This window comes from Pempheris klunzingeri, chromosome 21 (genome assembly GCF_042242105.1).
Source record: "Pempheris klunzingeri isolate RE-2024b chromosome 21, fPemKlu1.hap1, whole genome shotgun sequence".
NCBI lineage: Eukaryota > Metazoa > Chordata > Actinopteri > Acropomatiformes > Pempheridae > Pempheris > Pempheris klunzingeri.
In genome coordinates, this window is record NC_092032.1 from 13694715 (window position 1) to 13709902 (window position 15188).

The 15188-nt window shown below is 44.5% G+C and overlaps 2 protein-coding genes across 2 annotated transcripts; one reads left to right on the top strand and one right to left on the bottom strand.

The window, feature by feature from the left end:
• Nucleotides 1-5041: 5041 nt before the first annotated feature.
• Nucleotides 5042-7126, bottom strand: LOC139221213 (OTU domain-containing protein 1). Its single transcript, XM_070853129.1, has one exon. The coding sequence runs from the start codon at nucleotides 6913-6915 to the stop codon at nucleotides 5557-5559; it is 1359 nt and encodes a 452-aa protein (XP_070709230.1). The 5' UTR covers nucleotides 6916-7126; the 3' UTR covers nucleotides 5042-5556.
• Nucleotides 7127-10011: 2885 nt separating this feature from the next.
• On the top strand, nucleotides 10012-14837 carry tgif1 (TGFB-induced factor homeobox 1). The gene is made up of 3 exons (XM_070852926.1): nucleotides 10012-10326; nucleotides 12183-12412; nucleotides 13209-14837. The coding sequence occupies exons 1-3, from the start codon at nucleotides 10311-10313 to the stop codon at nucleotides 13869-13871; spliced, it is 909 nt and encodes a 302-aa protein (XP_070709027.1). The 5' UTR covers nucleotides 10012-10310; the 3' UTR covers nucleotides 13872-14837.
• The last annotated feature ends 351 nt before the right edge of the window (nucleotides 14838-15188 follow it).

Genomic DNA, 15188 nt, shown 5'->3' on the forward strand with positions numbered 1-15188 from the left:
TATCAATTATATATGTGCAAATATCCTCATTTATATAAAGTACAGTGACGATGAGGTAAGAGAGGACTAGAGCTGTTTACTGGACAGGTGTGACTCAACGCTCCCAGTCAACGACACTTCGGCTAAATCCTTTTATTTTTTCTACAACAGTCACTCAGTTTTAGATTGTAGCTGACAAAATGCATTATCAATGAATTAGTATGGTAATTGTTTGGTCCACTTGTAAAATATCAGCAAACAGTGTCCAAAACAATTTGTTACAAGCTGAAGGTGACATCTTTGAATTATTAATATAATCTCTATTAAGTAATAAGATATTCATACATAGAAAATGCATGAGTATAAAGGGCAAAATGACATCGCATCCCACAGTCTAGACACAGATGGCTCTTGAAAGGGCGTCTGAAAGAGTGCTGTGGAACGGCAGAAAATTTGGACTTGCAACAAGTCTATTAGATTAAACTGGCTCATGGACAAAGAGACACGACAGACTCGAAGACATGGACACAGACCTGAGGAATGAACTGCAGTAACAACATCAGTTCCTTGGCAGACGGCACGCGAAGGAGAGCTTTGAGCTGTTCCTTGTGGAGATCAAGTTGGTGATTGAGTTGGGTGAATTATGGGGGGGGATAAAAAGAAGGCAATTTTTTCAGCCATCTAATCAAGACTGCATATCCTTCTCCACAAACTGCTGATATCATCTTCAGATTTCACTGGAAACCTGAGATGATGAGGGTCATGGCTCAGAGTGCAGCTGTCCAGGATGTGAAGCAGCTTACTGACAGACACGTCGCTGTTGTGTGCCAAAATATAATTAAGCCTATATTCAACTCAGTATAGGAAGGGTAAACCATTAATCAGAATTCCTAAATGAATCTAAATTACACTGCAAGTACTGATGATGGCAACTAGATCCACGACGTAATGGGTGAGAGCTGTCCTGGCTCTTTAGAAAGGAATGCATGACTCTAAAACTCCCACTGTGACAATGGTGGGCAGTAAAGTAACAACTGAGGTCAAACTGGAAAGTGGGAACATGGTGGAACAGATGAAGAACAAAGGAGAAACAAGCTCTTTTTCAGGTAAACCTTGAAGAACACAGTCAAATGAGTCAATGACTCTGTGCTGAAAACTGAGCAGTGGATGTGTTTTTCCATTGTACTGACATACAATTGTCACCGTGTCACAGGCTTTTTAGTTACTATGCAGCAACAGCTAAGACACTGGGTGTGATAAAACACCATAACTCACACCTTCTCCCTCTCTCAGCAGTTCTACAAAAAAATAGCCTTTTATGCATTCCGAGAGGTGAGAGGTTAAAAGTAATCATTTTTCAAACTTTTGCTCTCCTTCTTTTGCTGCTACGCAAATGGCACAGCACAAGATTAGACATGTAATACCTGCTCATGAAAGCCTTTACATTTGCTTCACTAGGGCTTTCCTCTGGTGCACAGAAATGAACGTGTTTTTCCCTGCCAGCAGCAGCAGCAGCAGCAGCAGCAGCAACAAGGAAATTATGTAGTTGGCACATGCAGCGGCGGCCACCATGGCTAAAGAGACAGAAAAGAATATTGCTGTTAAAAAAGCTCAACAATAAGTAAAACAAATGCTGCCTGTTGTCGCCGAGGCACGTCCAGTGTGGAAATGCCACAACAATGAACGTGTTTCTTCAGAAATGTGAAAACTTAGAGGGTGCAGATTACTTTACAAGTAAAAAGAGCAGCAGCATCAGAGCTGAATTCCCTCTTTGACCAACAAACCACTCACATCTGATGTAGTATTCTTTTTAGGTGATGAAGATCAATAGCTGTTATAGCAGTCTGAAAATGAACCGGTGGAGTGATGGATGTGCCACTGTTCTGTTGCTATTTGTATTTCACATCTAGTATGATGAGCGAATGAGTGCTAAAACATGGCAATCTGCCCTTAGAGTTTAACCATACGACTGTGAGGTTGTGCGCTTGAGTGTGTGTGTGTGTGAGAGAGAGAGAGAGAGTGCACATCGGAGAAAGAGAAGAGACTGAAACTTGACTCCACTGTCACTTGTGCCTGGACAGCAGGAGAAATGGATGGGCTGAGTCAGAATATGTGGTTTGCTGCTGCTGAAGCTGCCGTTCTGTCCCTCCACACAACAAGCCAGCACGCCCAGCAAGCCCTCTTCACCCCGCTGCCCACGTGCACGTTACTGACTGACTGTGACGAAACACGAACAGACACATCAGACTGCCACAGCAGCTGCCATCACAGATACAAATACATCACCAACTTGCACATGCGCTTTCATAGACCCACAGTGTGCTGTATATGCACCCGTCTGGAGGGCTTTGCAGCAAACTGGCAATTTTCCATTGCGTCCTCGCTTACGTGTCCTGTCACTCAACCTGTCACCATGGAGACGAGCTCAGCTTCTCTGTGTCTCATGCTGTAGTGCATTTACTGCAGCACACAGCACCAGTGGCACACACCGCTTACACTGTCGCACTGCACATGCAATCGGAAGCCACACTGAAAACCGTCCACTTGTGCAATAAAAGCACAAAACCCCTGAATATGTTGCTCCTATTTAATGCCCATTAATGAATTATACTTTCAGACAGTGGGATGCAGTGAAGTGGCCACTGAATGCATCTCAAGGTGAGCGTCACCTTTCTAAGACAGAGCATGAAAAGTGTTACACATAGTGGGGATGAGAAGTTAGCAGCAGCACATAAAGGGCAACTGCCACTTCTGATAACTGTGTGAAGAGGGGACTGGGTGGAATCACACCACTGATGCACATGCAGAGTGGGTCCTCCTCACGCATAAGGAACAAAACATGCACTGTATGCAGCTTAACCTGCAACACACATGCATCATGTGAGCAGTGGAGAGAAGACTTAAAGAGTTACCACATATAAGACAACGAATAATTAAGGTTTTGCTTGAAAATTGGAAGACGTGACAAAGAAAACAATATTCTAAAAACTTCATGTTAAGCAGCTGGAACAGTTTTCACTTGATTGTATTTTTAATGAGAAATTATTTTGCCATGTAGAAAAGTGTAATCATCAAGGTTTAAGGAGTACAACCATTCCCCTTCCAACAGCTGAGGTGTCCTGTGTAGTGAATGAGCCATATGTGAAAGAAATTAAAGAAAAACGTGAATGAGAAATGAGCTTCACCTCTGCTGGCCCCCTCTCCTCTGTGACCAAAAGTACTAAATATTAAGTTATGGTGAAATACCTGAGGAAGTGAAGCCTTCCCTTAAAATACAAACTTCAGGTTGTCCACATACATTAGTTTAGTGAAATCAATGATTACAACTCCATAATTTTCCTTACTGTGAAATTTGGGACTTCCTTTGTGATCACTCGGAGGAAGGTCCGCGAACTGCACCCGGTGTCCCGACATGTTCGATACCACCTCTCAGGTCAGAGCCACGCGACCACCGACCGTCCTCCGCGTTTCTTTTCAAAGTATCCGGTAACTTCCCGGGGCGCGCGGCTGGAACTGCGTCGAGAAGGCGACCGCGTCCCCGTGCGTTCGGAGCGTGGGAACCCTTCAGAGACGCGCGGAGCGTCTGTCATTGACTTTCCCTGCGCTCCCTCTGGCTGTGCGCGCTGACTGCGTGCCAGTACTGCGGTGGAGCAGCCGGCCCTCACCTGCCTGCCCTCTGCTCGCTGCTCGCAGCCCGGTGCTTTCAGGTCCACACGGGACACTGGGGCGAGGACTGGCACGGTCTCTCCTCCCGCATTAAAACAGATAAAAACTTTTTTTTAAACCCACCTAATGTCCACATGACCGCAGGGTTACGTCATCACTGTAAAGCTGTCGGGGGAAATGATCCACAGTCACCTTATAATAAAGTAGACAGCAGAACAAACATTACCACACTGATGTTCCACACTGATACAAGCCGCCCGTTTTTAATAAGTGTCAAAACTGCTTCATTGGGAAATCTACTAAATAGTGAATTAAAACTTTCTCAAACAGCATCCCATCATTTCCACCATCACCTGTTAGTAATCCTGCAACATGTCACGTTGTGTATTCAGTGGTCAGAGCACTGTGACGTCCGTTTGACTCAATGCAGTATGTGAAATAATCCCATGTTGTCGCCAGCTAGAAAAGAAACACAGGTTCCATTTCCACAGTAACTTGGTCAGTGTGTATACGGGGGCCTACAGCGCCATCTAACGGAGCCAAAGTGCACCGTAATCAGCGGGCTGGCATCTGAGACTCAGAAAAGGGGGGTGGGAGAAATACCACGAGCAATATTGTGCAATCTGGCAAACTGTAGTTTCATAAATGCACTTCACAGGCTGTTTTAGAAGTCACAGAAGAGCTGAATCAGTTCCTCTGTGGATTTTTTTTTAATAGCTATTTTAGTCAGTTGTAGCCCTGTTGGTGGCCTCAAAGCTATATTCTTTAAGTGGAATTCTAGTGTTTGCATATTGGATATTTCCCCCACAGACTTTTCCCATCATTTGTTGAGCTGTATTTCATGACATACATGACTACCACTATACACTGCTTCAATACTGAGAAAAGGTGGTTCATCTATGGACAGTGTTTTTACATGAAAATTGAGAAAAATTATAATAGTGAAAACAAAACAAGTTACTCTGCACTCAGTGTAATATTGTCCCACAGGCTTGTTGTCTCAAACGAGGGGCTCTGCCACAGCACAGGTCCCTTGTGATCTGTGTTGTGAGACCACAGCCACTTAATGCACTGAGCTCTGCAGCCTGGCCTGAATACGAGGCCGCAGGCTGCAGGGTCACCGCATGTAATAAATACCAAACATCACTTTTCACTTTAGGACAGGAGGGGGTGGAGGATGACTCGTGCACACGTCATTCATCTGGCCTGCCTAGCTGCAATCTAATAGATGGATGCCATCGAAGGAAAAGATGAAGATGACATGGCTGAAATTGTCTCTGGAAATGAAGGCAAGAGACACATAATGAAGCAATAAACATATAAATCAAATGTGAAATCACTAAGAATCAGATTTCTTCAAAACTTTATTTTGAAATACTTCAAAAGCTTGAAAGTAACTAAGGATAAATAGAAAAAAAGGACACTTGAATTGTTCTCAGACACAAATCCAACTCTGTACTTGTCTGATAGGACGTTTGTGCAAAACAGAGTAGCTATACAATATTACACAATGTAGCTACAGTGGAAAGATGCAAACCAGATTTCTGTGTAACTGGCAAAGGCCTATAAAGAAAAATAACTGGTCTGACAATAAAAGGCAAATAAATACTGTGCACTCAAGAGCAATTCCATGTACAGTAACTGAACAGCATTAAAAATCATTCAATCACAACTCAAACTATCAAAAAGAACAGGCTCACACACTTTCAAACACTTGAAAAAGTCCACCGCCATTCATTTGGCGACGCTGGCATATACAAAAACCAAAGTAGGTGCACTGCACTTCCTTTCTCCCACTATATAAATCTTACAAAAAATAATTTAAAGCATATAGAAACCAAACAGAATCAGTGGTTCTGCATTCTACGGTGTCAGTGTGCCGCCTTTCGTTCTGAACATACAGCGTTTCTTTCACGCAGATCCATTTTGCTCAATGTACATTTTGGATAATGAGGCCGCCATCGACTTTGCCAGTTCCTCGTCTCGTTTCCTTTGCATCTGGGAGTGTCTGCACCAGTCCTCGTACTCGGGGTTGGGGAGACACTTGTCCAGAAGGACGTCGTAGTGACCGTTGCTGAGCCAACTCAGCCAGATGGCCAGTTTGGAGGCGTCCTCCTCCCCGAGATAGTGCACCATGGTGGAGACGGTGGGGCTCTCCAGGCTCCCCCCTGTTGTCAGGTGGATGTTGACGTTCAGCATCTGGCTCATGGCGAGAAGCTCGGGGTAGCCCGCCCAGGCACCATCCTGCGCCGCGTTGATCAGGAACTCCCCCACGTCCCCTTCAATGATGGGGTTGAACTCATCTAAGTGGTCAGCGATGTGGTGCACCGTCTGCTCCCTCAGCTCCCCGTGCCTCGCCTGGTCCCCGTACGTGGCTTTGCACACAGCTCTGTACAGACAGTTGCCGTCTGGAATGATGTGGTACCTGTATTTGAGCCTCTCCTGGAGGTACTTGTTTTGTTTCTCCACTTCAGCCAGGTATCGGGCGACTTTATCATTGATATCTCCTCCCTCTTGGCATCTCTGTGGAGGCGCCTCCTGCAGAACGCTGAGCTCAAAGGCCCGTCTCTCGTCTGATCCTGGAGCAGCTTTGCCACTGCTCTGATCACTAAAATCTTCCTTAATGAAGTCTTCAGGCCTGGAGGGAACTAGCTCCTCATCATGTACTGAGGCCCAGCCGTTACTTCTAAGCGAGGCATCAGTCACTGAAACTGGTCCATCCTCATTTGAATTTCCAACCATCTTTTTTTCTTCTTCTGTTCTGGGTCTGCAGATGTTGTTGCTGGTGAAAAGGTGGTTTCCGACCAGCTCTGGGCAGTCAGGAAACAGCTCATCTGCCCCGTTTCTTAGATGATCTATCAAGTCCACAATCACATCAGAGTCACAGTCATCACAGAGCATACTGTCACCATTATGGGAGTCAGGGGAGGGAGGTTTGGTCCTGGTCTCCCTAAGGATATGGACAGGCACGGACCTCTCCACGCCATCAGGTCTGCGGATTAATATCTCAGCAGTCGACGTGAAGTGAATTGGCCTCAAAGTTGAGGATTGGTAACATGAAAAGGCAGGCATGTTTGCGGAAGGAGCGGTCTCTCTCTCCGGATCCCCGTTGGTCGTTGAAGTTGTGCCTGGTTGAGTAAATCCTGCTTTCTCAGCCTCGGATTGACCCGCTGTGTTTCCGTCCAAACGCTCAGAACCGGCCGATAAAGTTATTGTAAGTTTGCGAGAGGACCTCGGGTAGTGTGTCAGCACACTGTTGTACAAATGCATTTTGGAGGAGACCTTTATAATGAGCGCCGAGACCTGGCTGTTACGGAAAGATGACAACAACAGCTAAAAATACCCTCCATGTCATCAACAACAGGAAAGTTGTAGGGAACGTCTCCATGGTCCTCAGTCCTGTCACCATTGACACGCAGAGTCCAGTTTAGCCTCCTTGCGTCATTTGGTGTTGGGGTGCCTCCCTAATTTTAGACTTCAGTCTGTTACAGGACACTGTCTACTTTACAGCGTCAAGTCACACACAGTTAAACCTACACAGCTTCCGTTTAAATACTTTCAAAATAAAATCCTCATCGCCCCGCATGGCATTACAATCGAGAAATAGAATTGGAATTTGCAATTGGTTAAATGTAAGTGTCTATATAGCAGCAGATGCTGACAACCAGTTCATAATATAAGCCACGGGGCGTTTTACAGGACCTATAAAAAGCCTATTCACGCCTGTTTTTATGTTTTTACGTTGAGTTAAAGTAGATTTAATGTGGCCTTAAATGAAAAAGTGAGCACAGACCTCTACAAAGTGATCTAAATTGATCACAAAATTAAATACAATGCAAATAAAGTGTTGGCATGAGCATTCACTCCTGTTGATAAGGCACCTTAATCATCAGTGGTGCCAATTGGACTGGATTAAATGGAATCACCTGTGTGACGTACAGGGTTTCATTTGACTTGTTAAGGAGACTAAAAGGGGTCTTGAGTATGAAATTAAGTTGTGTACACTTTATTTGCACTTTTGCTTGTACATAAACCTATTTGAAATCAGTTTATCTAGTTTATATAGTATCTATGTTTTGCCCATACTTTCTGTATTTGTCTTTTTCTGAATATTTGTAAACTATTGTGAAGAACCCTGTATTTAAAATGTGTTTTATACCTATATTCATATCATCATCATCATTATCATTGCTGTTGTTGTCATTATGACTTAATCTAGGTAAGGTATGCCTTTCTGAAAAATGTTTTCCTCCTCTCGTGACAATGATATGACAAATCTTGAATTTAAAAGTTCAAATAACTTAAGATAAAGCCATAGTTAAGCCATCGTTTTTGGAAAACTGTGCAACCATGTGGTCACACTTAGTTTCTAATCAACTCCAGCCCAAAAAGATGTCAAGAATACACAAGTGCTCAAGATTTTATGTTTTCCTGCAATTAATAACTTGGATCATTTTCAAAAGAGTTTGTAAATCAGACTCTAGCTATGAGGACACGCCAAATGTGGGCTAACATACTAATTAAAGCCAGCACACTGTTGATAAAGGACAGGTGCCGGAAGGGGAAACCGCCTTATGTCCAGTACCAGTCACGTTGTGTGCAGACGTCTTGACGCAGCTCTCCATTTTCAGGTCCTGACTGAAGCGGAGCCTCAGTGTATGACAACGTGTCCACTAATGTAAAGGATTTGATGTGTCACAGTCAGATAAGTTTGGTGACAATGTGAAAATCAGTGAAGTGTTAAAGTAGGAAAATGTCCTCCTTTTCCATTTATATCATACATCACAACATCTGGAAAAAAGATCATTTTAAAAATTAATTTAAAATCATGATTTTTTAATTATCATTTAATTATTATTTAGAATTTAGTTAAATTACTTGTGAAATTATCGTTATTATCATTATTATTATTATAAGTAGTAGTAAAATTATTTAGATGTTTTGAATTATGAAATAGGGTGTGACCCCCAGCATATAATAGTGGAAGTGATATTGACTCTCTGGTAAGAGCAGGCTGCTGCATGCCCAACCTGCTCCCATCTCTATTTTTAACACACTGACTGCTTCAGCTTGTCTGCTTGTCACACCACTGGTGTTTGGTAACAATGTGAGTGGTTGCTGGAAGAGTTACCTCAGTGCAGTCAGTTACAAATGCAGCTGTAAAGTAAAACTTAGAATGAAAATAAAACACATTATTGTATTTAGGCTCTCAGTGGTGGGTTGTCCTTGTGGATTTCTAATTATTCTGCCACACGTAGTTGTCGCCTATAGTGAAATATTATAAATTGGGGCGTCTTTGTGATGTTTGAAAACCATTCACCAAATAATTCTTCCTCCTGGGGAGGGCTTCATTGAGCCATCAGAGGGAGCCAGAGGACCTCCTGTTGGTGCAGCGCTCATGCGTTCCGGTAAAGTACCACAAGCGCACACGCGGAGGCGACATTTAGCTTCACGGGAAGAAACGACCGCCTGTCTGGAACAAATACATGCAAAGAGACGATGCTACAGCAGCTGTCGCAAGGTTGTGCACCGCATACAAATGAGAGCATTGATCGTTTCCTTCGCCGGAGCCTACTGTTGTTCTTCGGTAACCTGAACTGCTGCGCTAATATCCATCTGGCACACGGTTACCTACAATAAACCCTGATGTACACTGTATTTGACTCATTTCCCGCGAGAAACAGCCCACAACAGAGCGAGCTACAATAATAAAAGAGCAGTAGTACAAACAGAGCATATGTTGGTGTCACCATCAACATAATACGGGTCCATTGTTGTCACACACGATGATATGGTGATGCAATATGAATTTAAGGAACAGCAGGACCCCAAAGTCTACACACACACGTACAGTAGGAGTGTTATAGAAGGGGAATACATATCACAGACAACTCTGCGTGATGCGTAATACAAATAGATAAAAGCACATGGTGCGTAAAGGTGATTAAACTCTTCGCCGAACACCACACAAACACACCATTTGGTCTAAACTGGACAAAACAACGCGTAGCCTGCAGCAACAATGCTGTGATTTTTCATCGGGGTTATTATTTATTTACGATGCTACCACGAGGTCCGCAGTGCTCTCCAGCAGCCTGTCGTTGTTGTCACTCCGACTGCCCGCCTAAATGATCGCCTTTCTGCGCACCACTGTGTAAAATATCAGGGTGCTGGTGTGTGTCTGCGTGTGTGTGTGTGTATGTGTGTGTTTTTGGCTTTGTTAGGGGGGTCTGCAGCAGTTACAGCACACCGAGACTGTATGTGGAACAGGCCATGCTGATGTCAGAGATTTTTCCTCTGCCCTCCACGGTGGGAGGATCTCTGTGCGTTGAGTCACGCAGCTGTCAAAGATAGCTGTCACCCAGTTTCAGGATCAAACACACAGTCAATGAGAAAAGGGCTTTGAGCCGAAGGGACGCACAGATCTCAGGTAACCCCCTTAAACTAAAAACAAGGACGAGCAGAAGGGAAAAAACATCTAAAAGAAGAAGAAAAGGGGGGAAAGAAGCGAGTTTTGGTGAATAAGGATTTTCTCCAATATTCGGATACACGCTGTGGATATCTGGAGGAAAGAAGAAGAGGAGGAAAAAAAAAAAACACGGCATAACACAAAGACAATTTTCTTCTGCGCTTGACGAGGACAAAGTGGGCATTTTCGGACGGAGATGAAGACGAAAAAGGGTAGGTGGGCTGCTTTAGAGAACAACCAAGTCAAAAAACGAGTTTAGATAACCAGAGGCGAGCGGACGGGACGATTAACAGAGCGATTCCCCTCATATGCAAACCACGCAGTCTATTGTTTCCTTTCCAGACATGACAGAGGGCTTTTTCTGCCATGTGCTGGCGCGATGTCAGAAGTCGATTTAAGCAACGTTTGTCTACAAAATGTGATTTTTCTACATGTTTTTAGTGAAGTTTGGTCGCTGGAGCTCGGCTGCTTCGCCATGCGCGTTGTTTTTCTGGTCACGGTGTAATTAGGCTAACTTTCTAGCCACCACCAAACGTTAAAACTGAATTAAACGAGGCGTTTTGTTTGTTTGTTTGTTTTTTAGCGTGACTTGAGGGTCATTTGAGTGACGGACGCTTCGTTCGTGTCGAAGTTTGGTCAAAAAGTGAGGACGCGTTAAAGTTTGGCGACTATTGTGGATTCAAGGAGTTTGAAGTTTAGCGGGGTTTTCTTATAACCTGTGTGCGTGAAAAGTCGATAGTTTGTATCTTTAATCCAGCCACCGGTGACGGTAACACACTGGGCACCTTTTAAATTAATTAATCCAAATGTAGGCTAATGTTCATCCTGACCTCATTGTGGGAAGTTGCTGTTGCCTTGTTACATTCACGGACCTCGTGGTGCAGCGCGCACACACACAATAGAAAACCTCTTACAAGTTGCTTTAACTCACAAAACCAGCGTCTTCGTGGCCTTAGAAATGGATTTTTTTTTGCCCACCATGTGAAACTGATATCTTGGAGGAAGTTAACTTTATGGCGAACTCGCTGTTTTCGTGTAGAAACTTTTGAATTGCATACAAAGAAGCACGCAGCCCCAGATTCTTTTGTTTAGTCTGGAGACGCTGATTTGCAACAGGTCTCCCCTCCCCCTTCCCCTCTCTCCAGCCTACGTAATTACCTCATCCTGTTGGCCGCTCAGACTTGGGAACTTTCTTATTCCCTTCCCACTAGTTTGTCCCAGAGCAGACTGCACACGGCTGGTGATTAAACATCCTCTGGGTTTCTGCATTTCCTTAATGGCTGCCTGCAGAGCAAGCTGCTGATATTCATTGTAGATAGAGGCCTGAGCAACTAGCAGCATCAAATTTAAAGAATATGTGCTGTGAGTTGTGTTCATGATTTTTGTCATGGAGCCTTTTTTTTTTTTTTTTTTTAAACTGATATGTTGTAAAAGCTGGACTTAAAATAGACAGTAAATCAGATCAAAGTGGGGCTCTAACAGTTTATTAGCAGGTTTATTTCCCCCTGGCTAAAACTCCAGTAATTCAAAGGCCCCAAAATCCTGTTTGATCACGATTGACTTTGATTAGACATGTCTAAAATGCTAAATTAAAAAAGAAAGCAGCTCTGTAATCTTTGCAAATACACTGTTGCTGTTGTTCAAACAAAATCTCCCTTTATGCAGTGATTGTTCTTGTGGTCAGCTCAGTGTACTTAACTTATCCAAGCATGCAAGGTGTGCTCTCAGTCCCTGCAATAGACCTGGCTTGTATTTGTCGAGGCAGGTTTTATAACTGCCACAGCATCAGACCAGCCTTTGTGACGTCCCCCCTCCATCCCTCCCTCGCTCCCTCCTCCTCCACCTCCTCCTCCTCACCCCCTCCCTCGCTCCTTATATGAATCACATGGCTGAACTTGACAGTTTGCTTCTGACACATCAGCTGCCTCCCAGACAGCTTGCGTTTGATCGGCTGCGGCAGAGCGGCTGGGAGACTGACAGCGGGTTGGCTGACATAAGAGGATACATATTTGCCTTTGTCCCGTTCTCATACACTCTCTTCTCTCCTCACTTGTGCTCGCCTGCGCAGGTTTAATGATGCTGTCAGGGAGTGAGACGGACGATGAGGACAGCGTGGATGCCCCTCTGGATCTGTCATCCAGCGCGGGGAGCAACGGGAAGAGGAAACGGCGGGGGAATCTGCCCAAGGAGTCGGTCCAGATCCTCCGGGACTGGCTGTATGAGCACCGTTACAACGCCTACCCCTCTGAACAAGAGAAAGCCCTCCTTTCCAAGCAGACTCAGCTCTCCACACTGCAGGTATGGACACAGACATGACAGAAAAGATAATATTACCAGTAAACCCCTGGTGTATAAACAGACCACTGTTAAAGTCAAGAGCAAGAAAAGTGTCAGCTTGACTGAATCATTTCCTGTCTAGATGGCAAACAAAACATGACACATAAACAGTGAATTGAAGGTCATCCAAACCAGCTTGATATTGCAACATTAAAGCCTGAGACAACGGGAGTAAACTCACTCCCTGTGTGCTGTGGGCTTGGCTGAGGCACTTGGACAGGAATTTCCCTCCCTCCAGCCCCTTTCCATCCCAGCTGTCTGGGAACAATGCAGAGTCATTTACATGGTTAGAGCTGCAAGTCTCCCTGAGCCAGTTACGACTAGCCTGGAGGACTGAGGAAAAAAGGAAGGGATGACTGTGAATACTGCTATGACAAAGGAGATTACTTTTTATTGAAAATTATTTTAAATGCACGATTAAAAATTCCAAACTAGACGCTTTAAAAGTTAATGTTGACCTTCTCCGAAGTTTGAAATGTGATCGTAATCTTTGGAGGTCTGTTTTTTCCATTTCTGCAGTCTTAGAATGATTTACAAGAAATGCTAATGGTGTGAAATATAGTGTGCCACGGGAAATGCTGCGTGTCTGATGGATGTTGTTTACACTCTCATTTCGATTTCTCTATTGAAAACACAGGTGCAAACCGCACCTGGGGATAACTATAGCAGCAGATTTTCTTTTAAATCGCAAGGCAGAGCATTAGTGAGCAGTGTGATGCAGCTTTCTCACAGCATGAATTTTTCTTGTCTTTTCCAGGTGTGCAACTGGTTTATTAACGCACGGCGGCGACTCCTCCCGGAGATGCTGAGGAAAGATGGCAAAGATCCCAACCAGTTCACCATATCCAGGAAAGGAAGCAAGGCTGGCGACAGCTTCTCTGACAGCTCCCAGTCCCCGAAACACAGCAGCCCTGCAGCAGGTACAGAGGAGAGCTACGACAAACGTGTTCTCCACCCCTCCAGCTTCGAGCCCGCCATGTCCGGTGTCCTGAGGAAGGCAGCGTCTCCCTCCATCCCCTCTCCAACCTCCGTGTCGCCCTCTCCGGGGCTCATACCCACCCGCCCTTCTGTCATCTGTCACACCACTGTCACCACAGCGATGCAGGCCAGCCCGACAGCCTCCCACCCCTCTGTGCCAGGAATGAACTGCGACAGGGCAGCCGAGCTGTTGAAGTCTGCACAGGCGCTGCTCAGGTGTCGGGATGAAGGGCCAGGCAGCCAGTCACTCCCCGCCACTACCACCATCCTCAGCAGCACCGGCATGGAGGGCAACCTGAGCCCCCGCAGCGGGCTCTTCAACACCCCTCCCCCCACCCCTCCAGACCTCACACAAGACTTCAGCGGCTTCCAGCTCCTGGTGGACGTGGCCCTCAAACGGGCTGCAGAGATGGAGCTGCAAGCCAAACAGCTGGTCTCCTAAAGGGAGAAAGTGACAGAGGAGGAAGAGGAGTGAATAGAGACTGACTTTGTGTCTCGACTATGGAACTCCTCTGAGTTCAGTGACTTGTCTGCACGCAACAGAGAACAAATCCACACGAAAGCCTGATCATTTCTATTTTTGGTATACCAATCAAATTGATGAGGATGTTTTTTTATGGAAAAAAAACTGTATCAAGGTGCCTTGGCTGTAAGTTGTTTATTCATTTCACATACATGCGTATGTATCTACATGTGTATCTTATTTGCACACAGGGACCAAAAATGTTATCAGAAAAATGCTGCCTGTCTTATGTCTTTCCATTAAACTGTATATCATTTTAGAGAACGGAGCAAGAGCTAGAATCGGCCCTCCTTCACAGACCGATCGGACGGATCGGTCGCAACCACACGTTTACTGTTAAACATTTCAGAGATCAGTTCATAATTGATCTGCCTCGTTTGTTTGCACACTAAAGGCAGAGGACGGTCATCTCAGTGTCTTAAACATACTTTGCTCTTGGCATCTATGACAAACTTATTCACTACTGTAGTAATGTTATGTGTTTTCATGAGTATAAGTATAGTTTTGATTTTGTAATTTACTTTTAGCTATTTTAAAAGAAAACCTCCTATGCTTTTTTTTTTTTTTTTTTCCCCACCAAGGGATATTTCAGATGACCAATGTAGCAGGTTCTTAGTCTGAGCCTTCATCCCATCACTCAGCGAAAACGACGGCCAGTGGACTGGAAAATTAAACACTACAGATGTCTTTTCTGCATTTGCTGTTTTACAACCTGACAAAGACAGCATTTTTGAAATCACCAAAAAAAGCATTTTCATGTATAATAGGACCATGTGTATAGTTAATGTGACATGATGCCCAATGATGTGATTTCTTTTCATACTGTGCAATGTTTGTGGCAAATAGGGGTCACATGGGATTCAAATAAAGTTTTGTTTTTCTACATCTCAGAACTGATCATTTGGTATTTTCCCTCCTGCGGATCACTCAATCGCTCAAAATCTGATGTGCATTTTTACAGGCTGTATTCTTTTAAATCCCACTGAACTTTGTGAAGATTACAGATTTACCCCTCAAGGATAAGGAGAGTGTATTGAGTCAGAATGTTCAGTAAATAAAAGCAGGGCGTATGAGAGGAGAGCATAGCGCTCGTGTCTTTCCACAGGCTACCGTTAGGCATTCAGAGACATTCCTGTGTGAGGTTTACAACAGCTCCTGCCAATTAGCATAATCCTGCATAAATTAACACAAGCATACAGCAGACGTCAACAGTTTCTTGCCAGCGGGGCTTTATGT